The sequence below is a fragment of the Dendrobates tinctorius genome, unplaced genomic scaffold (genome assembly GCF_039654945.1).
Source record: "Dendrobates tinctorius isolate UK_male_01 unplaced genomic scaffold, ASM3965494v1 ptg000158l, whole genome shotgun sequence".
Taxonomy (NCBI): domain Eukaryota; kingdom Metazoa; phylum Chordata; class Amphibia; order Anura; family Dendrobatidae; genus Dendrobates; species Dendrobates tinctorius.
This window is the reverse complement of record NW_027361825.1, coordinates 42,508,815-42,532,655: the sequence shown is the minus strand read 5'-3', so window position 1 is coordinate 42,532,655 and position 23,841 is coordinate 42,508,815. Positions and strand designations below refer to the sequence as shown.

Genomic DNA, 23,841 nt, shown 5'->3' with positions numbered 1-23,841 from the left:
TCCATCAGACCTGGACTGTTAAGTTCTGAAAATATGCTTCCCAATTGAGAAGATTGGTATCTGTAGTATCGATCTTCCTACATGGTGGGGGAAATATCTACCGCAATTGAGTAGAGGAGATTAAGTCCACTAGTCTAGAGATTTATTTATTCGGCGAGGGGCATGATTAGTCGATACAGGGAGTGAATCGACCAGTCCCATCTTGATGGCAGAAAAAGAATATTGAAAAGGATGAGTATGAATGTAGGCAGATGGAACTTCTTCCATTGACTCAACCATCCTACCTAGAACGCTCATGCAAATGTGCATCTGACGGAGAGAGCCCAACATGCTAGAATCAAGGGTTTATCCTTGGGTAGAAAAAAAGCTCTTGATCATGCAGTGTCAAACAGCATTCCCAGAAAAATCAATATATTGGACCAGAGACTATTTTTGGATATTGATAACCCAGCCAAGATGAAAAGTGACCAGAGTGCAAGCATGAGAAAAGAGATCCAAACTCCTTGGAGAGGAGTCCACGGCAAGGTCTGAACTCAGAATCCAGGTGCCAAGGAATAACAGTGTGGAGCAGAGCCGGAAAAAAACGCGTGAACGGCGAAAAAGGACAATGCTGATGTGGACTCTAAATCACTTTGAGGACAACTGGTCCAGTTTAAGGAAATTAGTACTGATATCTTGAGGTATCTTGGTAGCTCTTGATCGACTCAGACCATCTTGGTAAGGAAGTGGGTAAGAATCCTTACATGTGTAACCACTTACCTTGTAAGAAAATTCCAAAAAAGGCAGCTTAATTAGAGAGGTCTTTCCATTTGAAGGAGGAGCTCCAGTGCATACCTGGCACAGGAAACAGAAGAGGCAGAGTAATTGACATGGCCAGTTTGGCACGAGTGCCGACTCTGTGACTCGCAGGGTCAGACATAGCCAGGGACTCCCCAAGTTGAAATGGGCTGTCCGGGTGAGACAGCGCTGGCCCCGAGAACTGTAATTTAATCACTGAGAGGAAAAAAGCACAAGATTACAACTCTAAATACTGAGAAAGGATACAATCTTTGCTGGAGAAGACTCATTTACGTGATGTTCGGACAACGGATCCAAGGCTGAAGAGGCTCTCGTGCTCTTGGCTACGGCTTGATAAGGACTAAGTGCTATCCAATCTCTGTAAGAAAGAAGAAGTATGGAAACGGACAAAGAACTGAGATCTCGGGACCCCCCCCCCCTTGGGCTGCACAATGACCAGCCATATGGATCATTGTAAAAGACCTGACTTACTGAATAGTGGACAGAGCATTAGAAATGCTGCTGCTATTCATGTTGGGTCTAACTACTGGCTAGTGAGTAGCGCAGCTGAACTGCATTGCGGACAGCAATGTGGTTAACGGTCGATGGAGAGCCTGACCTGTTGGCAAATGGGTCGTAACCGTAATCAAGGTATGGTTACGTGGTAGATACAGAGTCTGACTCGCTGGATAGCGGGCAGAGCATTTGGACGACTACTGCAAGCGGTCATATGGTACATGACAGATGGTGTGACTGATCTACCGGATAGAGGAGAGTGCACTTACATTTGCTGCTGCGATCGGACATGCGGTAGATGGTGCATCTGACTCACTTGATAGTGGGCAGGAAATGTGGACCACTGTTGCAAATGACCATGAGGAACTTGATAAGTGGGGCATCTGAGTCACTGGATGGTGGGCAGGAAATGTGGACCGATGCTGTCACTGAACATGAGATACATGTTAAATGGTACATTTGACTCACTGGATAGTGGGCAGGAAACGTGGCCCACCGCTGTAAACGACCATTATGAACGTGACAGGTGGTGTATCTGAGTCACTAGATGGTGCGTGGTAAATGGTTCGTCTGACTCACTGGATAGTGGGCATGAGACATGGACCACTGCTACATTTGACCATTAGGTACGTAGTAGATGGTGTATCTGACTCACCAAATGGTGGACAAAACACATGCCGCTGCTCCAATCGACCAGGTGGTACATGATAAATAGTGTATCTGACTTGCTGAATGCCGGACAGAACACTAGTACCGCTGCTGCAATTGACCAGGAGGTACGTGGTAAATGGTGCATCTGATACACTAGATAGTGGTCAGAAAATGTGGACTGCAGCTGTGATCGACCATGAGGTACGTGGTTAAAAGGTACATCAGACTGGGTAGGGGACCAAACACTAGAGCTGTTATTCCTATAGCACCTAAAGTCTAATTCCCCAAGGATGGAAAAGCTGGTGGGCAGAAGGGGAAAAAAACTTCATTGCTGCGGTTAAGGTCTGAACACCTAACCGAAATATACAGACTCTGCAGGAACTACAACGGGAAGGACTATAAGATATTGTGTACATAGACAAAGGACAACCATGTCTGTCTAAAATAAGTGTGTCCTGTAGTCATGAGCTCTTTTTTTTTTTTTTATATGTAACATTAGAGACACAGGTGCGTGTGCCAACGTAAGCGTTTTTGAAGCTTTTGTCCCGGTCAAAACGCTTCAAAAACGCATAGAAGCATCCAATTCATTTTAAATGAATTCCGCACTTTTTGTGCACATTTGATGGTTTTTTTTTTTGTTTTTTTTTTCTGCACAAAAAAACGCTTAGCGGTAAACGCAGCATGCTCATTAATCTTGCAGAAAAGTCAGCATTTTTAGCTATTTTCTATGAGTCAGAAGACGCGCAAAAAAAACACGTGTTTTTTCGGGAAATAAAACGCGCGTTTTCTGTGAAGGAGTCCGGTTTTGAAGCAGAAATTTTCTGCATACGTGGGCACATAGCCTTAAGCTGCTGAGTCACAAGCTCTGGACGATTGGGAGGGGCAGCTCTCCTGGAAGGAATGACATTGAGATACCTGTCCTGAAGGCCCCAGAATCCATCTTCGCAGCACAATAATGAAGACTGTCATCAGATGTCCCGGAGGGACGGGTGGCTGGAGGGTACCTGATCCCAGGACAGTATGTCGGGTGGCTGTAAGGTATGGATACCATCTTCCCACCCTGCACGTCTGGCTCTGGAGGGCGAGCAGGCTAGGGTGTAGTGGCAAGGACCAGTCTGCATCTTCCTGCTTGCGGATGCCCCAAACCCTCTTGATGTGCTAGGGTATGTGCACACGTTGCAGATTTGAGTGCACGGAATATGCATCTCTTGGCAGAAAATGCAGGTAAAAATCCGTGCTTTTTTGCAGATTTTGTGCAGATTCTTTGCGGATTGGCATTTGTTTTTAGCTCTGCAGTTTTCAATAATTCAATTGGTTAAAAACGCATGCGGATCCGCAAAAATAATTGACATGCTGCGGAAAATAAACTGCTGCTGATTCCATGTAGAATTTTCCGCAGCATGTGCAGAGCTTTTTTTTTTTTTTTTTTTTCATTTTCCCTATTGAATTACAGTGGTTGGCCACACTTGCGGATCTGCAGCAAACACGTGCCGAGAATTCGCTGTGGATCCGCAGCAAATCTGCAGTGTGTGCACATACCCTTACTGTAGAAGGCATGATATCCTGCCTGGCAGACATGAGGATACAGTAGTGACACATTCCCAATCTGCTCCCGGTCTCTAAGGGGGTAGAGTGGAGTGACCAGTTACACTCCATCGCCCAGAATCACAAGCTGAGCCTGCAAAATAGACACTAATAAAAAAACAAAAAACCTAAAGGTAGAAACAGGGCTGAAAGCAGCCCGTGTCCACTTCCTACTGACACTAAGCTAAAACTGATGAGCTTTCTGCCAGTGGGTGGGTATATACTGCTGGGGAGGAGCTAACTTTTTTGCATAGTGTCAACCTCCTAGTGGCAGCAGCGTACACCCATGATTTCCTGTGTCCCCCAAGGAAGTGAGAGAAAAAGTTTGTTTTTTCTTTGTCTCCTGTGTCCTCCAATGATGCCAAGACATTTTTATTGACTCCTGCTGCCCTGTGGAAGGGGATGTAGATGGGTCATTGGCTCTGTTCGGACCAGGGTATGGACACTGTCATTGGAGAGGCGTCCTCTACTCTGCGTTACCAAGGTTGTGTAGTGCTGCTCCATCAAGCCTTAAACTTAACACCTTGTTCACATGCAGCTTCTTTATGCGTTTCATCCACGTTTTCCGCAGGTGCCTGCACTAATACTCCATAACAACTATTCTGCATCTTCCTGATGGCTGCAAATCCCAAGCGTTGTAACTATCAGCTTCTTAGATAATTGTGTAACTCGTACTCACACCACCAGAGTAACCCTGAGTAGCAAGCTGTCTCAGTGGTACCCTGCCTGGAACTGCGATGGGTGTTTTGAACCTAGAGAACCGTGGATGCTGTTTTCGTTCAATAGCAAGTTCATCACAGGGTGATGCTTGGGAAGTGAACATGACTTGTTCAACATCCGGCAGTGTACTGAGGCTGCGTTGCGTGGGGAGAATGCTGGCACCATCGGTAAAGGTACTGTCACACTTAGCGATGTACCAGCGACATGACGTGGTCAGGATCGCTGGTACATCGCTAAGTGGTCGCTAGTGAGCTGCCACACAGGCAGATCTCACCAGCGACATCGCAGGGGTCGGGGGTCGCTACTTACCTGTCACACTAGGCGATCCTGATGTCCTCCCCCCCCCCCCCCCCCGCTCCACGCTCGTCTCTCCACAGGAAGCGCCGCAGGAAGCTGATGACGAGAAACGGTCCAAGACGTTCTCGCGCGATCAGCGATAACCAGCGGGGGAGCGGTCGTAGGTAAGTATCAGACATAGCGATATCGCTTGCAATATCGCTATAACGTCACAAAAACCAGTGACGTTATAGTGATATTGCTAGCGATATCGCTTAGTGTGACAGGCCCTTTAGAGGTAGGCTGTTGAGAGAGGGGCTCTCACTCTGAGCACTGAAGTCTAGCAAGGCTTTGGCTTGACCAGGCTTGTGATGGAGATGGGCGTCAAAGGTTGGGAAATTAGCAGTTACTTGCTGCGGATCCCTTGGCAACTCAGTCTTTGCTGGAAGAGAAGGCAAGGGAGCTACCCAGTTGTTACAGAAGTCTTCGGTGGGTTTAATGCTCGTGACCCTGATGATCACCTTGTCTTCGTCTGTAGGTGGTGAGTTGTCCTTGGTTGAAGGATCAAGTGCTGTTGTCTCGAGGTTGAAGTCTTGAGGATAAAGCAAACTTGAATTGTCAGATGGTTGATGTTGCCACTTAGTGTTGCTTGACTTCTCCACCCAGTAGTGACGTGGGTATGACTGGGGGGACAAGTCGTGGTTATCTGACGTGATAAGGGTTTTGTAAGAGATGTTGCTTGGATCCTTTGTCTGGTCGCTACAGATGTTGCCGATGATGACCCAGCCTAGCTCAAGGCGCTGTGCGTACAATTCATTGAGTAGTCCATGTATTTGTTGACGCATCTTGTGCAGTCGTATAATGTCTCTGTCAAGGAGAATTAGAATGTCTGCTTTGTCATCAAGGGGTGGCATCTCTTTGGCTATCATTCTGAGATGAGGATGCTGAAGAGCGACTTCTGGCGTTGGGATCTCTTCCCTGTTGAATGGTATTTGGTTACACTCAACAAGCGTGGGTAGTGGTATCTCCATAACGTCCTTCTCAAGAGAAGTTATTATGAGGCCACCGGCCCTTCTTCCAGAGGTTTTTATAATGCCGCTGCAGGTGCCCAAGGTGTAGGGATAGACATCTCCTTTTAAGTCAAAGAGTTCTGACCTGGCCATTGATTTGTTGCTCTGGTTGTCCAGACTAATGTACACCTTCACTGCCTTCTCTGGATGACCCTTGGGATACACTCTTGCCAGGCAAATCTTCACGCAGGACTTGTCTCGAAGACCTGCGCAGACTTCGGTGCATGAGGAAGATAACGCAACATGACTGGTCGCTTGGTCTGAACTCTCCTCGCCATGGCTTGTGGTGGAGAAGGTGTAGACGCAGTCAGGCTGTGATGGATGGAACGTTTGTACGTGGTCTTCGCTGTCGCATTGTAGACATTTGATGGCAATGACACAGTCCTTCACAAGATGTTCGATAGAGGCGCAGCACCTGAAGCATACGCCAAACTTCTTCAAGAGCTCCTTTCGTTCTTGAAGGGGTTTCTTCCTGAAGCCGATGCACTTCTTCAAGGGATGTGGCAGTTTGTGAATTGGACACTGGCGATTTTCTACCTTCTCACCTTCATTGCCTTTGTCTGGCACTGATGTCAGTGTAAGCAGACCGCTGCGGTTCTTGTTGTGAGAGCACGAACTCTCGTACTTAGGAGATGACGTAGAGCTGCTGGGTTCTTCATAGCAGAAGTTGGGGTTGGTTTTGCACTCTGCAATCTCCTTGATGAAGTCGCAGAAATAGGAAAATGGAGGAAAAGAGACTTGGTATTGTCTTTTGTAGTTTGACCCTCGTATGGTCCACCTTTCTTGTATGTTGTAGGGTAACTTGGCAACTATGGGTTTTACCCCACGAGCGGTGTCCAGGTAGCTGAGGCCAGGTAGGTGCGTGTCTGCCTTGGCTAACTAGAGCTCTAAGAGCAGGTCGCTAAGCTCTAGGAATTTTGAACTGTCCTTGCCGGATATTTTGGGGAAATCCTGTTGTCGCTGGAACAATGCATTCTCTATAGTTTCGGGACTGCCAAAGCTACGTTCTAGTCTTTCCCATGCAGCCATGAGACCAGCTGCTGGATTACTGATGTGGACTGATCTAAGCCTCTTGACCCACTCTGTGGATTGAGGTCTGAGCCACCTGACTAGCAGATCCAGCTCTTCAGCAGCAGTGAGGCCAAGGTCATTAATTGTGGCTTTAAAGGCATATTTCCAACCTCTATATTTCTCTCGTTGATCATCGAACCTTGTGATACCGGTCTTAGTAAGTTCACGACGAACCATGTACCTTGCAAAGTCAGACATGTCAGTTTTCTCTGACCTTGGGAAGACAATTGCTGGCTGAGTAGCGCTGTTCATATGGTCTGTAGTGTCTTGACTTAGAAACGTAGGATAGTATGGTGCGGCATAAGCATTTAGTGCAGTAACTGGTTTACTGAGAATAGTTTCTGCCATAGATGTGACTGGAGCTGTATCGCTTTGCTGGGGTGTAGGATCTGGCTGTGTATTGAAGCATGAAGGAGGTTCAGGTTTGAATGTTTGTGGCACATTTAACTGACCTTGAAAGCTCGGAGCTGCAGGCGGATTGACATCTTGATGCTTTGGAGAGGGGTCGGTACTGATGGGAATGTTGTTGGTGGTCAGGGGTTCACTGGCTTGGATCAGCACGTAGTCTCTTGTGCGCTTAAGTGAGTCTTCCATGTCGAATTCGCAAATTAAGGCTGCCTCCACTGCTCCCACCTAGGGCCTGCTGGAAGACCTTTAGCTTTGCCCTGGCTGCTGCATGTTCACATTCCTTCTGCAGGGCTTCTATTTCCTCCCTCTCACGTGCAGATTCAGCTTTCATCTCTGCTTTCTTGCGTGCAGATTCAGCTTTCATCTCTGCTTTCTTGCGTGCAGATTCAGCTTCCATCTCTGCTTTCTTGCGTGCAGATTCAGCTTCCATCTCTGCTTTCTTGAGTGCAGATTCCATTGGGCGAAAACGGCTTGCACTTTCGTAGATTCCCCTTTGGCACACGCTCTTTTGAATTTCTCACTGAGGGTTGAGTACCTAGATGAGTTTGACTGGGTGCTTTGAGCTCCTAGCAGACATGGATCTGTGCGATTTCCACTTCTGACATTTGTGCAATTTTTTTATTTTTTTTTGCTTCTGTTTTGTCCACAATGTCACGCATGGTGCAGTCTCATTCGGCATTGAGCTGTTGGAAGTCTGGGAGATCCTTTAGAGACTCTGGCGAGAGAGACAGGTTTTTTTTGTATGTGCCAGAATGGAAACCACAGCTGCGGATCTGCAAAAACAATTGACATGCTGCGGAAAATAAACCGCTGTGATTCCGCACAGCGTTTTTGCATTTCCCATTCATTATCATTGGATGCACTACGGATTTAATGCAATTCCGTGTGTCCAAAAACGCTGCGGAAAAGCATCAAAATCCGCAACGTGTGCACATACCCTAGTACATTATCATCTCAGTTGGAGCCCACCAAAAGCAGGGTGCTGCTGCCAGAGATAGTTGTTCCTGGAAGCCCAGAAGGCACAGCAGAAAGGTGAGATTCTGTCTCTTTTACCAACTTGTTTTCTTGCTGAGAGTGTATGTTTTTGCAGTGGTGTAACTGGAGTCCGATGGGCCCCTGTGCAAAATTTGGACCTGACACACACACACACACACGTCAGATGTATGGCCCCCTCTTGCATTCTAAATTCTATAAAGACTTATGAATTGTCCCCATCCTGGTATATATGCCCATCATCCTGGTATATATGTCCTAATGCTGGTATATATGCTCCCCATCCTGGTATATATGGTCCACATGGTCTCCATCCTGATATATAAGCCCCCTTTCTGGTATATATGTCCCCATCCTGGTTTACATGGTCTCCAATCCTAGTGTATGTGTCCCTGTTCTGCCCCTAATGCATAATTAAAAACAAAAACATTCTCACCTTTCCTCTGCTCCCATCTCACCCTGTCTTTTGTAGCCATTGCACAGCCCGACAGCTGACATCGGAGTGTGCGCCATTGTCATGTGCAGCTCCCTGTGGCTGCACCTCCGACGTTAGCTCACAGCCACTGCGACGGCAGCATGTATCGCAGTGTAGAGACCCGACTGGTCTCTGCAACATGATGCATGTCATCTGGATCTGCGTCTTGCGTGCTTCTGCTGGATCTGCATACTCATTTGTACTCCCGTGCCTTGTCAAGGCCTTGATCCCTGCGAACACAGTCGTTACACCTGTTTTTTTTTTTTGTTTTTTTTTCTGCTCGCTTATAGTCTTACCAATGTGTGTTCCCCTCACCATGTGTTCCCCTCACCCTGTGTTGTCTGAGTGGTGTTCTACCCACGGGTATCAAGTTTGGGCGTTCAGTGGGATGAGCCCTGGTTCTTGCAGGCTCTCGAAAGACAGCCAGGCCAGCAGAAAAGAGCACCCACTGACCGGTGTGTCCCCATAGTGATGTCACTGACCAACAGACGAGGTGGAAGTGCCATAGCAGCGCCGCTCTCCCATTGATTTCAGTGACAGTGAAGCTGGCGCCTGCACCTCCTTCCCTGTCCACTTATGACTACCAAGAGTAAGAGTGAACAGAGCCTACAGAGTTATGTATCATACACATATACTGCAGGTGTAGGCAGGCATAGGATGAAAGAAAATGCAGAATGGATTTGAATAAGGGTCTCTAGGCCAATACACACCATACTGAGAGTGGAATTATTATTAGAACTGAAGTAATCGCAGGAACGCGGTATGTCGTCACAGTAGGAGACAGATCAAGAGTTAACAGATTTATTAACAAGTATACTCCGCGCAGGGAGTGACGGGAGACAGGGTGAGATAGTGTTCCACTGCAGTCATCCCAGTTTGTGGTTTCTCTTTGATGGATTGCAGAAGGACCTAGCTTGCCACAAATTAACACTGGCTAATGCACAGGCAGGTCGCCTTGAGATAAAAAAAAAAAAAAAAAAAAAAAAAGTGAAAGTATGAGGCCCTGAATCAGGCCGGTTTCACGCATCAGTGGCTCCGGTACGTGTAGTGACAGTTTCCTCACGTACCGGAGACACTGACACACGTAGACACATTAAAATGAATGTGTCTCTGCACATGTCAGTGTGTTTTCACGAACACACGACCCGTGTGCAAAACACAGAGACATGTCAGTGTTTGTAGGAGCGCACAGTCCGCAAAAGTGCTGAACACGTGCACATGGAGAACAGTTCACACTGTCCTCTGTGCTCACGGACGGCCGCCAGGGAAGAAGCTCTACTGTAAGCACTGTTCCCCTGCGGCTGGTGCTGAACGCAGCTGTCATTCTCTCCTGCTCTGCCGGCAACAGCGAGCAGGAGAGAAGAATGAAAACCCGACGTGGGGTCCCCCTCAGTTTGTGAACCAACCAGACAAAACTTACAGCTGGAGGCTGCAGCCCTCAGCTGTCAGCTTCAGCAAGGTTGGTTCTCAAGAATAGAGGGGTCCCACGCTGTTTTTTAATTATTTAAATAATTTTAAAAAAGGTGTGGGGTCCCCACTATTTTTGACAACCAACCTGACAGCTGATATTCTCAGGCTTGTAAGGGGCCATTGATCTTGCCCCCCCCCAGCCTAAAAACAGCAGCCCCCAGCTGCCCAGAAAAGGTGCATCTATTAGATGCGCCTATTCTGGAGCTTTGTCCGGTTCTTCCCATTTGCCCTATAGCGGTGGCAAGTGGGGTAATAAGGGGTTAATGTCACCTTTCTATTGTAAGTCAAGGGTTAAATAAACACACACAAACACATTAAGAACAAAGTCTCTTAATGAAAGAATACACTACACACATTGTTTAAATATTTATTCCACTCCTAAATCCAAAACGACGCCATCGTTCTCCTGTAAAAAAGTATAAAATAAGAAACCAACAATATACACTACTTATCCGGCGCTCAGTCACGTCCCACGGCGTAATCCATCTTGGGGGGTTAATCAGTTTACAGGCGGAGCGGTGCTAATGCGGCCGTTCCGACTGTAAACTACTGTGAAATGAAAGGGAAGCAGCGCACACAGGCTCAGTGACGTCACCGCTCATCACTGAGTCTGCTCTCTGCTTTCATTCATTCCCCAGTAGTTTACAGTCGGAGAGGTCGCATTAGCACCTCCCCGCCTGTAAACTGATTAACCCCCCGAGAGAGATTGCGCTGTGGGATGTGACTGAGCGCCGGACAGGTAATGTATATTGTTGGTTTCCTTATTTTATACTTTTTTACAGGAGAACGATGGTGTCGTTTTGGATTTAGGAGTGGAATAACGATTTAAATAACAGCGAGCAGGAGAGAAGAATGAATCAAAACCCGACGTTGGGTCCCCCTCAGTTTGTGAACCAACCAGACGAAACTTACAGCTGGGGGCTGCAGCCCTCAGCTGCTAGCTTCAGCAAGGTTGGTTCTCAAGAATAGAGGGGTTCCCACACTGTTTAATTATTTAAGTAAATAATTTAAAAGGCGTGGGGTCCCCCTATTTTTAACAACCAACCTGACTAAAGCTGACAGCTTAGGGCTGATATTCTCAGGCTGGTAAGGGGCCATTGATCTTGGCCCCCCCCCAGCCTAAAACAGCAGCCCCCAGCTGCCCAGAAAAGGCGCATCTATTAGATGTGCCTATTCTGGAGCTTTGCCCGGTTCTTCCCTCTTGCCCTGTAGCAGTGGCAAGTGGGGTAATAAAGGGTTAATGTCACCTTTCTATTGTAATGTGACATTAAGCCCGGATTAGTAATGGAGAGATGTCAATAAGACACCTATCCATTACTAATCCTAGAGTCAGTCAAGGGTTAAATAAACACAATAAGACCAAAGTCTTTTAGTGAAAGAATACACTACATATAGGCGATGAGCAGATTGCCTATATGTAGCAGAATTACAGCATTGCTATGAGCGCCGACCACCGGGTGGTGCTCATAGCAATGACTCATCAACAACCATAGAGGTCTCCATGAGACCTCAGGTTGTTACGGCAACACATCACTGACCCCGATCCCGTGACCGGGGGGGTCAGCAATGCGCTCATTTCCGGTCCGGCGGCCGGAAGTGTTGGTTAAATCCCGCTGTCAGCGTTTGACAGCGGGATTTAACTAGTTAATAGGTGTGGGTGGATCACGATTCCACCCGCGCCTATTGCAGGCACATGTCATTTGTTGAAAACAACTGACATGTCCTGGCTTTAATGCAAACTCACCACCGGATCCCTCATCAAAGCGAGGGATCTGACATTGGATGTACTATTGCGTCCAATGGCAGAAAGAAGTTAATAAACTGTTCCTGTTCAGGACTATTACCAGGTGGCTAATTATTTGCAGGTGTACAATGATTGTTTAATAAACTGAAGTTATTGTTATTAGACCTCGTTAATAAACTGTTCTTAATAAACTTGTGGGTAATTTTTTTGTGCGAGCAATTTTCGCCGACGTTCTTCTGTGCTGCAGAGCATCTCACCTATCACTCTCTACTGTTTTCCTGTGGGTATTTATCTCTGTGGGAAATTTTCTGTGCCATTTTTCATATATAATGTGAACATCCTCAGCTTGCACCTCAAATATCATAGATCTGAAACTTTGTGATGCTGCAATTGGCAATTTTCTGTATGGGCAACTATCCATGCGGGGAATTTTCCGTGTGGGCATTTTTCTGGTCACCTGTCTATACACCCAGTCCCTCTTCCCACTTGAATACATTTTTGTTTTTAATAGGAATGACTGTTCTGCTTAATGATGCTCAGACACGTGGTCCCACCTGTCCATCAATGCTACATACCAACTTTTATCTTGCAGTTGCTTTTATTATCACACAATTTTCTAATGTAGTAAAATAATAGTAGCCGTTCTGTAGTATCCTGCAGCAGGCACTACACACTGATGATGGTAGTGGTGGGGTGGTGGTCGGGACCCCAGTGATCTGGGATTGATGACCTAAGTGATCAATATCTTGTGACTAGACATTCCTTAAGAGCGGGTACACAGTGTGCTTCACTTCTGTACTAGCACCTAAGAGGAATCCATTTGATGGATAGCATGTAACTGTCCTTTAAAAGAAACCTTCCAAGTTTGCTGACCACATATTTGCAGATTTATAGTGCTATGAAGGTGCCCGGCCACAAAGTACAGCACCCAGGAGAAAATTAACTTTGATTCTCATGGGAGTCACTGGCTTTGTCATGTAGGTGTGCACATAGCAACTAGATGGGCATTGAACAGCGCCGCCAGCTTTACAGCAGTGTATCAGGTGTCGACTGTAAGAAAGTAAAGTTAGAATATGAATGCATTATACATCCCCATTCTAGTGATTTGGGGCTGTTTTTAAGTAATATTTTTTACACAGTCAGCCCTTGGGGGGGTGCCCTGATCCTAATGCACACACTTAAAATTAAATCTGTGATGAAAAAGTCAATCAGACCCCATTTTTCGGGGTATTTTTTCATCGCAGTTGAATGTTAATGTGTGCAGTAGCATCAGCTAAGGATTCCTCAGATTTTAATCCTTAGCTGATGCTACTGCACACATGAAAATTGCACTGCAATGCCAAAATACCCCAAAAACCGGGGTCAGAGTGACCTTTTCTTCACAGATCGCCTCTGACAACCTGCCTCAGGCTCCGACAGCCTCTGACAACCTGCCCCAGGCACTTCCAGACTCTGAAAACCTGCCCCCAGGCTCTTCCAGCCTCTAACAACCTGCCCCCAGCCTCTGACAACCTGCCCCCAGGCTCCGACAGCCTCTGACAACTGCGATGATTTTTTTTTTTTTTAAAAACTACAAATCGGATTGACTCCAAAATTAAATAGCACACCCGTCCCCACCAAGGGCTTCAAAACGCTGCCTGAACGGGGTCTCTGCGTCGAGCGGTTCAGGCCACATTAATTGCGGAATAGAATAAACTAGATGTGTATTTCCTGAAGGAAGTACAGATAGTGCTTTGAAATGGTGCCCGGGCTGCCCCTTTAAGAGAGACTTGCCTGCTGCCCCTGCAAGACTTTCAACTCAGGATCTGTTTTAACTGTGGGTGCTTCTTAGGGGCCACTTTGGCCTGTGGGGCCCCTCAGGGTCCGATTTGGTGGGCGGGGCCCCTCTGGGTCCGATTTGGTTGGCGGTGCCCCTCTGGGTCCGATTTTGTGGGCGGGACCCCTCAGGGTCTGATTTGGTGGGTAGGGTCCCTCAGGGTCCGTTCGGTGGGCGGGGCCCCTCAGGGCTTGAATTGGTGGATGGGATCCCTCAGGATCCGATTTTGTGGCAGGGGCCCCTCAGGGTCTGATTTTGTGGGTGGGGCCCCTTAGGGTCTGATTTGGTGGGCGGAGCCCCTCTGGGTCCAATTTGGTGGGCGGGGCCCCTCAGGGTCCGTTTTGGTGGGCAGGGCCCCTCAGAGTCCGATTTTGTGAGCGCCCCGGCCCCTCTGAGTCTGATTTGGTGGGCAGGGCCACTCTGGGTCCGATTTGGTGGGTGGGGTCAATCAGACTCCGATTTGGAGCCTGGGGTGACTCCGCTTTCGATTTGGCACGCCAGCCCTTTAAGACTCATTTTGGCGCGTCGGCCCTTAAAGAGCCAGTTTGGCGCACTGGGCTTCTAAATCTATTTTGGTGACCATTCTCTCTCAGGTGCATGCGTTTTTTGCGGGAAAATCTGAGGAATCCTTAGCTGATGCTAATGCACACATTAAAATTGCACTGCGACGAAAAAATACCCTGAAAAACGGGGTCTGACTTTCACAGATTTAATTTTAAGTGTGTGCAATAGGATCAGGGCACCCCCCAAAGGCTGACTGTGTAAAAAATTACTTAAAAATATCCCCAAATCACTAAAACGGGGTCAGAGTGACCTCTTCATAAATCGCCTCTGCCAACCTGCCCCCAAGCTCTTCTAGCCTCTAACAACCCACCCCTTGCCATTTGAATCGCCTCACGACTGCCCAATGTTTTCCTATGGCAAAATTTTCCCATTCAAATGCACTGAGACAGTGCATTCCAATGATGGGGAAAAAAAACGTTCAAACGCAAATTGCGCAAAAACCACAAATCCGATCGACACGAAAAATACTTAGCACACCTCTCATGGACACTGGCTTCGAAACGACACCTCAACGGAGTCTGTGCGTGTAGCGGTTCGGGCCGTATTAATTGCGGAAATCAACTGAATAATAAAAAGTTAGCAGCGTTCGGATTACAATATAGTGGTTTTTCAAACACTATAAATATAAGAAATCGGATTACAGACAGTATGTTGCTTGAACCTAGAGGTTCAAACACCATAATTACAGTCACAGCAGTGTGAGCGGAGGCTGAAGCATGTCCTGGCACTAACACCCTGCCCCCCTATGTACACCTCTATCACATACTACCTGTCCCCTACCCACTGTACCCCTCTCACACACTGCCTGATCCCCTATGTACACATGTCTCACACACACACTGCCCTCCCATGTACCTCTCTATCACTACCTGTCCCCTACCCACTGTACCCCTCTCACACACTGCCTGATCCCCTATGTACACATGTCTCACACACACACTGCCCCCCCACCCACTGCACTCCTCTACCACACACTGCCTGCCCCCCATATGTACCCCTCTATCACACACTGCCTACCTGCCCCCCATATGTACCCCTCTATCACTACCTGCCCCCTCATGTACCCCTCTATCACACACTGCCTGCCCCCCATATGTACCCCTCTATCACTACCTGCCCCCCATATGTACCCCTCTATCACACACTGCCTGCCCCCCATATGTACCCCTCTATCACTACCTGCCCCCCATATGTACCCCTCTATCACACACTGCCTGCCCCCCATATGTACCCCTCTATCACTACCTGCCCCCCATATGTACCCCTCTATCACACACTGCCTGCCCCCCATATGTACCCCTCTATCACTACCTGCCCCCCATATGTACCCCTCTATCACACACTGCCTACCTGCCCCCCATATGTACCCCTCTATCACTACCTGCCCCCTCATGTACCCCTCTATCACACACTGCCTGCCCCCCATATGTACCCCTCTATCACTACCTGCCCCCCATATGTACCCCTCTATCACACGCTGCCTACCTGCCCCCCATATGTACCCCTCTATCACTACCTGCCCCCTCATGTACCCCTCTATCACACACTGCCTGCCCCCCATATGTACCCCTCTATCACACACTGCCTACCTGCCCCCCATATGTACCCCTCTATCACTACCTGCCCCCTCATGTACCCCTCTATAACACACAGCCTACCCCCTATGTACGTCTCTATTACACACACAGCCTGCCCCCTCCAGCTCCCAATGCTGCCACTTTCCTGCAGATCCTCCACATATGGCCATTTCTTCCATGCAAAAGCAGCCCCCAGCCAGATCACATGAGCATGACGTCATCACAGCTCCTTTAGTCCATTTGTCCCATGCAGTGGTCATTGGTCAGCGGCGGGAGAACAGGAAGCAGGTCACCAGTGCGCAGGAAGCAGACGCGCCGGGGACACAGACGGTCTCCACGCATGCGCAGTGTAGTTCTCACGCTGCCTGTCCTGTCTAGCTTTCTTCTGCACTACATGACCCATGATCCTCAGCGAGGAGCAGACGCTGGCTTGTTGTGATTGAAGTTTGGGTGGCGTGACAGGAGACGTCTGCAGTGATGGGAGCAGTGATGGTCTGCAGATGTGAGTGCTGCTCCTCTGTGCAGCCAGGTATCCAGCACTGGGCATGTCTGTGTATAATGGAAGGCTGTGAGGATTGGATGTATACGTGTGGAATGGAGGGCTGTGAGGACAATGTATATGAGGACTGGATATATGCATCCATTCTACATGTATATAAGTACACTATATATTATATAGATGTATGAGGACTGGCCATATAGAATGGGTGCATGTGAGGACCGGACACGTACGTGTGCATATATAATATGGAAGAATGTGGTGATAATATATATAATGGATGCTTATGAGGACTGTACATATAGAGTATTCATGAGAGGACGATAAATGTGTGTGTGTGTGTGTGTGTATGTATGTATATATATATATATTATAATATAGATGTGCAGGAGGACTATATATATATAATATATACACACCCATCATCCTCACATAATCTAATTTATGTATATATCTGGATATAGATGTATATGAGGACTGGATATATACATAAAGTGATGCATATGAGGACAATGTGTGCGTGTGTAATATATATCTATATTACATGTGCAGGAGGACTGGAGATATATAATGTGTGAGAAGGAGATATACATACCGTATGTAAAATAGATGTATATGAGGACTGGATATACACATAGTTTAGACATTCTGGGGATCGGTGGAGGTCCCATTGGTTTTATGCTCCTGCATGGTAAAATACTAATTATTTTTTTCTTTTTCTATCAGCCTGAAGAGGTCGCAGTTTTTTCTGCAGCTCATCGAATTCTCCCTACTGTCGGCAACATTTCATATGGACCATTGATCCTCCACGATAGTCAAACAGCTCCATTCAAAAATATTTTGGACCATCAAAAATGACTGAAAACTCAATTCCAGCCCCCCTAAACCTGTCATTAAACAAATATCACTGTCATGAATGTGGTGAGAGCTTCAATAGCAAATCCTCCTGCATCTCCCATCAGCTGACACACAGCATAAAAACGGAGCAGGCCTCCCCTACACGTGATCTCGATGATGACTATTCATTTCACCCCGTGCCAAAAAGCGAACCACTTCAGTGTTCAGAATGTGGAATGTATTTCTCATCCATTTTCCAACTTCACGCCCATTTTAAAACCCACATACGAGAGCGACCATTTCCTTGTATGAAATGCGAGAAAAGTTTTAACTGGAAGTCGAATCTTAAAAGACATTTGAAGATTCACACGAAGGAAGATGTGATCACAAGATGTCTTAATGGAGACACCTGGGAGGAAATCCAGACTGAACTCAGACCATTTCCCTGTCCCGAGTGCGGAAAGACCTTCTCGTGTATCACGTCACTCAAGAAGCACGAGAAGCTCCACTCGTCACATGGAGCGTTTTCCTGTCCCGAATGTGGAAAACAGTTCTCTTCAAGTTCTAAGGTGAAGAGTCACCTGAAGACACATTCTGGTGAGAAACCCTACCAGTGTATGAAATGCGGGAAACGTTTCGGCTGGAACTCTAATCTGAAGAGGCATCAAAGGGTCCACGTCGGAGGTAAAGGATGCAAACCATTTTTAGTTAACGCACCTTCAAGCTCTAACGTGGACACCCGAATGCTCAATGAATGTTCCGAACTGTTCACCAAGAACGTCTACTACGTGAGCAACGACGAGATCCACACGGTGGTCAAGCTGTTTCCCTGTTTAGAGTGCGGAAATTATTTCAATAGTTGTTTGGAGCTGAAAAAGCATCAACGAATCCATAAAAAGCGGAAAACTCTCATGTGTGGAGAATGTGGGGTCACCTTCACCTGCAAATTTAAGTTCCGCAGTCATCAAAAGGTTCACTCGAAAGAGAAGCCCTTCAGATGTCTCGCGTGCGGAAGATGTTTCGGGTGGAAATCGAACCTCACCAGGCACCTGAAGGTGCACGCTAATGAGAAACCGATGGTATGTCAAGAATGTGGTAGGAAATTTTTGTGGCACTCGAATCTCAGAAGACACGAAAAAATTCATTTAGGGCAGAGGATTTTTGCGTGTATTCAGAGTAGATCAAATCTGATCTACACCAAGATTAGTCCTATTGCCACCAAAATGGTTCAGACGAGGTATAAAGAACTCGCCCATTGCGGTCAGGATGGATATATGATCACCATTTCGGGGATGCTACAGAGAATTCACCTGGGAACAAAACGTTTCGGATGCATTAAATGCGGTAGAAGGTTCCGCTCATATCTCAATTTTTTCCTTCACAGAAGAATTCATGTCAGGTCAAAACCATTTTCGTGTTCAGAGTGTGGCGAAAGGTTCCCAACCCAAAGACATCTTCTGTATCACGAGGGAATTCACAATGTGGAAAATATTGTCATTATATGAGAAGAAAAGCTTCCAGAAACCTTAAAATTGTTTTACAATAGTTCATTGTGTTCACAATGGTAGAGAAAGTTAATGCAGAATTTGTGTTTTTTGGGATTGAGTAGCCCATCTTATTTCAGCAACTAGTGCTGAAAGTCAGACGAAACAGATGCCTCCAACACCCTGGAGGGTAGAATAGGACACATGGATGACAAGTGATGACCGCCTATGGGTTGTATTGGCGATTGACAGGACCCTGCTTGCAAATGCCATGCCATCTGTGGATGCGAAAATGAGAGGAGCTGTACAACACCCTTAAACTTCGAAAGTAGTCATTATTTGTGTGTAAGACTGATGTATATATGTATTGTTGAGATGGTAGACTGAAGCATACATATGAGAATGTCTCCTTTTGTCATCGGTGAGAAGAATGCCCACAAAGATCCAAATTTGGATTATACTAGGTGGTTATATGCAGCAAATATTGGGGGCACAAACAAGTACACTAAATCAACCTTTCTAAACCTTAATCCCTTTTTTTGTATGACAGTGTGTAGGAGACCTCATCATTAAAGGGGTTGTCCAGTGAAAACAAGTTATCTTCTGGGACGGCACCGATCTGCAGATTAGGGAATTTTTATCCCTGACGAGGCACTTTACAAAATGGAGCAAAGATTGGATGTCCAACCAAGGCTCCATTCATCCTCCATGGGGCTTCTGGATAATGACTGGCGCAGCCTCATATGGAATGAATGGAGCTGCGGCTGAGCATGTGAACTCCTGGTTTATTCTAACAAGGGTAAAAGTGCCCCCTTCTGCCGATCGGCGCGGGCCCCATTGGTCGGAACCACCACCGGTCAATGTGATCACCTATCCGAGAGATAGATGATGACTTGTTTTTACGTGGTCCTTAAATTCCCCTTCAGTAATAAAGTTTCAGAATTTGTTGGCACAATATAAATTATAATAATTACCCGATAGCCCCTTTAATTCTTGCAGTTAAACTGCAATGGGGCAGTTAACAGGAACTGTACATGCGGCGGGCGCCTTGGAAGGTACTGTGTATGAGGCAATCTGTGACATGCACTGTATATGCGACCCGCCTAAAGTAGTACAGTCTTGTAGTTTGCCCTCTGTTAGATAGGAAAAAATTGTGCACTTTCCTATTACCACCAGCAGTATTACAATATTGTACAATTTTTCCTCAGTTGTTTTTATTGCTCGACAAGATCTAGAATAAGATGTTAAACTTTTCAAGCAGCCTCGATTCTAGAAAAAAAAGAAAATGTTGGTCATAGAGACATTGTTACACGGACATGTTTTTATTCTAGTAGGAATTAAATAGTTACATAGGTAGGTTGAAAAAATACCTAGGTCCATCAAGTTCAACCTTTCTCCACCAATTTTGGTGCAAAGTTTAATGGATGTGTGCACTTTTGCACAGATTTTTTTTGTATGGTCCATTTGTTTCCTAAATGCAAAGTTAAGCAATTTCTTTTTCCGTGAGACAGTCGATTTGTAGAGCCAGATCAATAATCTGTGACCATTGGACGAGACCTTCCCGGCTTTCCCAGCTCTTCTTGTGATTAGCCGAGCTGATGTGACGTCATAATTTCCGCGAGATGTCGCATCAGCCCAGCCAATTAAAAGGAGAGCTGGGAATGCTGGGAAGCCTGGTCCATCGGTCACAGATTACTCACATGGCCAATGGACTCTAGTCCTGCGAATTGATTTTCTTCATTTCTAGTCTTTATTGGAAAAAAAGGTTTTGCCATTTTGCTGCTGCAGATTTGTGGAAGTCCTCTATCTAACTCCATCCTTTTGCAAAGTCTGACAGATCCGCCAGGGCTCCTGGTTCTTATGGACCCGAAGGCTCCTGCCTTGCTTTTCTCAGTGTTAAATGTAGCAAAAGGGATGGATTGTGTAGAAATGTCAATAGTAGAAAGAGAGGACAGCATCTACAGCCCCAGGGAGGGCATAGAAAATTATAGAAAAGGATAGAAAATAGTAGCACCATACATACACAGGGAACTCATATCCAGCCTATATTACTGGGAGGGACACTCCCACAAGGGAGAAATCTGGAACTTGGATTAAACTGAATGCTGCATATCAGGGGGTCTGAAAATGAGTGAAGATTGCAGAATAAAACTCTGTGCAGCTTTATTAACTAAAGGTAACCCCACTTGCATAGCAAAAAAATAATTTTTCCCATGTCAAAGGGTGTCCATTGAGTGGCCTTTAGTTAATTCGATCCCCGAAGTAGCAGCCTGTATGTCAATTTGATGCAAAAACTAAATATTTTAGTGCATGCTACCTGCAACCTATAACATCTTACAACTGTTGGAAAATAAATATGAAATGTTGCATCTGCGACTTGACTCTAAATCTGATGCCGGCTGATTACTCTACAAATCTGTTTTTGTTTTTTTACTAAAAACCACAAACTTCATCAATGTGTTCATTGAGCCAATAGAGTATTATCTATGGGACATTAGAATAGAGGAGTTATATCCGGCAGTCCCATAGACCTACTCTCAATTCAAGATGGCACTCTGACGTCCTTTTCTTGGGATTGCTGGGGGTCCTAGAGGTCGGAACCCAGCGACCAGTAAGCCCCATATTTTACGGATAGCGGAACAGCTGGCAATTCAACTTTGTTTTTCCTAGTGCATGGCCTAAAAGGATGTGGATGAGATGGTTAGGACTAAGACATTCTAGATGTGGAGATTTTTGTATCCCTGGTTATCAGGGCTGTGGAGTCGGTAAGCCAAACCTGCGACTCCGACTCCGACTCCTCAATTTCCCTTACACCGACTCCGACTCCGACTCCCACACATATTGCTTATATTTAAGTGAAAAATTTATTGTAGTACAATGTGAACCTCAGACATTTAATCATTTTTATGATCCAATAATCAAGATGTTTAGCTAGAACAGAATATATATTGGTGTACTACCCGGTTTTCATTCTTTTTGGTACAGATACGATATGGATAGACAGATATGGATAACTGGATATATAGATAGAGCAGATTTCTAATCTGCTTTTGCTATTGAAAACATTATCTATGAGCTCAAAAACCTTTCAGGTGATGCAGTTTTTTAAAAAGATGATCAGCTTTTGCAGCTGAAAAACGTATCCTCAAAAAACACAGGAAAAACGTTGTGTGTGAATGTAGCCTTAGATCAGGAATATAACAGCCATTTATAGGACATTTCATAACTTTCCCAAACTCCTATGAAAAAATATTCAGCACATCCTGCATTGAATTACTGTACCCAATTTATTATATATTTTAGGAGTCGGAGTCGGTCCATTTTATACCGACTCCAACTCCGACTCCACCAAAATTAGCACCGACTCCACGACTCCGACTCCACAGCCCTGCTGGTTATGCCCTATCCCCTTATGCCAAGAGTTTGGTATGTGTTTATTGATTTCCTTGGGGTATTCAGTTTTCCCCAACTTGTTGCAACTTTTATATTCTGTTCTATGAAATGTTACTAATCTATTTTAACTTAGGTCAATTGTCCCATTTTTTTTTCCCTTTTTAAAATTCCTTCCTCTTAACTTGACACAGGGAAGAGTGTTATTTAAATATTGTAGAGGGGTGTTTCAATAGCATGAAATAAGGCTCAAGTCATACAAGAACAATTTCTAAGCTTTTGACAAGACATAGCTTCATCACCAGCAGTGTTTATGCAGCCCCACGTAGAGACACTGCCACCACCATGTTTCACTGTAGGCACCATGCATTTTTCCAAATTCATTTTTTGAGGAGCTTTCCTTTTTTCTATCTATATACACAGGGTCTTTTTGGAGCATCAACGCATCAACTATCAGAATCCTCCTTCAAAACTCCTCAAAAACTTGGGGTTTCAGCTAAGTTTTTGCTCCAAAAAACTGTGTGTCCATAGCTTCTGAAGCCGTTTTGAAATTTTTTTTCTTCAAGTATTTTACAGCCTTTTAATTTTTTTATTTTGATAGTGCACAGTTTAGAGCGGATTCCTTCAAGATCTATTTTAAAAAAATGTCATGCTCTTTTTTTTTTTTTTTTTTTTTTTTTCCACCAGACGGTTTCAGCTGAAAAAAAAAATGCTAAAAAAAACCTTGTCATATGAAAGATAAAGTGGATTACCAATTGAAATAGAAATAGAAGATGTTAAGCGATCTTTTAATGTGGATTTTGAAGCGTATCCGCTCGTTAATTATGCTGGGGGAAAATGGGGACTAGGAACCTCAGGTCCAGGCAATTAGTGGTAAAATTGTGGCCATACCTGCAGCAAACTAAGTTACTACCTATCTAATGAATAGGTACCCATTGTTTAAAGTGGAATAGCCTTTTAATAATGTTTTTTTGCCCAAAATCGAAAACTATTAACCCTCGTCAGTGAAAAAAGCAATTTTTTCTTGATCCAAAGACAAGACTTGTAGCTATGAACGTCGGGTCTTGACAACCTCATGTTTAAATCTGCCATAGCGCAATCTAGACTTGGCCTAACACTCATTAGGTTGCCAGCTATCTCTTAACGACTTTCCCATACACTCGGCTCGCCCGATTGTTCGTGTGTTTTTAATTTGGAGTGGGTGAAAAGTTTCTACCAGACTTTTCTGGCATTTGCTTATGTCCCCTGGACACAAAAGGACCAGGCCTTGAAATTCCAATGGCCCAATCCTTCTTTCCCCCAACATCATGTGTCCAGTGAGAGTAGAAGCCCCCCATACAAAGCCATTGGTCTTTGAGGTTTTGTCAACTTATGTAATGTTTATGGAGGCCATCAAGGTGTAGGTTGTAGGCAGCATACACCTGGCCACCAGTCTGCCTCATCCATGGTCATGATTAATTGCGGTGACATCGGCAAAGAGAAGAGCAGCTTGACATTGGTAAAAGTGAATTAAGGTGGTAAACCTGTATTCATTTAAGATCCTAACCTCTTTATTAGCTAGGTTGAAAAGTCGTAAACATTCTGTAGAGTTTTGCTTTTATGTTTTAATAAACTGTATATTAAGTGTTGTATGTTTTGTGCCGTTCTCTCATTTTGTTTTTCCAAGGTAAAGTAATATAAAAAAAATAAGGTTCATGGGACTTCATGAAACAGTAGTACATTCTCTGGTATCAAAATACTGGATGGGCCTAAAAGAGGTTAGTATACTGCAAATCTCAGCTAACAAGCTTTGTTAACCAAATAAGCTACAGGGGCAACGGGGCAGTCAAATGAGTCCACAGCGGCAGCTAATGACATCCCGTTAATTCCAGGATTGTGTATAGGACAGTACATACAGACAGTATGACCACACACCCGGC

At 45.5% G+C, this 23,841-nt stretch overlaps 1 protein-coding gene across 2 annotated transcripts; it reads left to right on the top strand.

Annotated features, from left to right (window-relative positions):
* Positions 1 to 15,991: 15,991 nt before the first annotated feature.
* Positions 15,992 to 23,553, top strand: LOC141052151 (uncharacterized). Of its 2 annotated transcripts, none has more exons than XM_073549384.1 (2): positions 15,992 to 16,214; positions 16,938 to 23,553. In XM_073549384.1, the coding sequence occupies exon 2, from the start codon at positions 17,066 to 17,068 to the stop codon at positions 18,551 to 18,553; it is 1,488 nt and encodes a 495-aa protein (XP_073405485.1). In that variant the 5' UTR covers positions 15,992 to 16,214; positions 16,938 to 17,065; the 3' UTR covers positions 18,554 to 23,553. The 2 variants fall into 2 exon arrangements, with proteins under 2 accessions (XP_073405485.1, XP_073405484.1); XM_073549383.1 differs by having other exon boundaries at positions 15,992 to 16,241.
* The last annotated feature ends 288 nt before the right edge of the window (positions 23,554 to 23,841 follow it).

Coding starts and splice junctions, on each gene's coding strand:
- LOC141052151 (XM_073549384.1), top strand. CDS start 17,066: ATGACTGAAAACTCAATTCCAGCCCCCCTAAACCTGTCATTAAACAAA.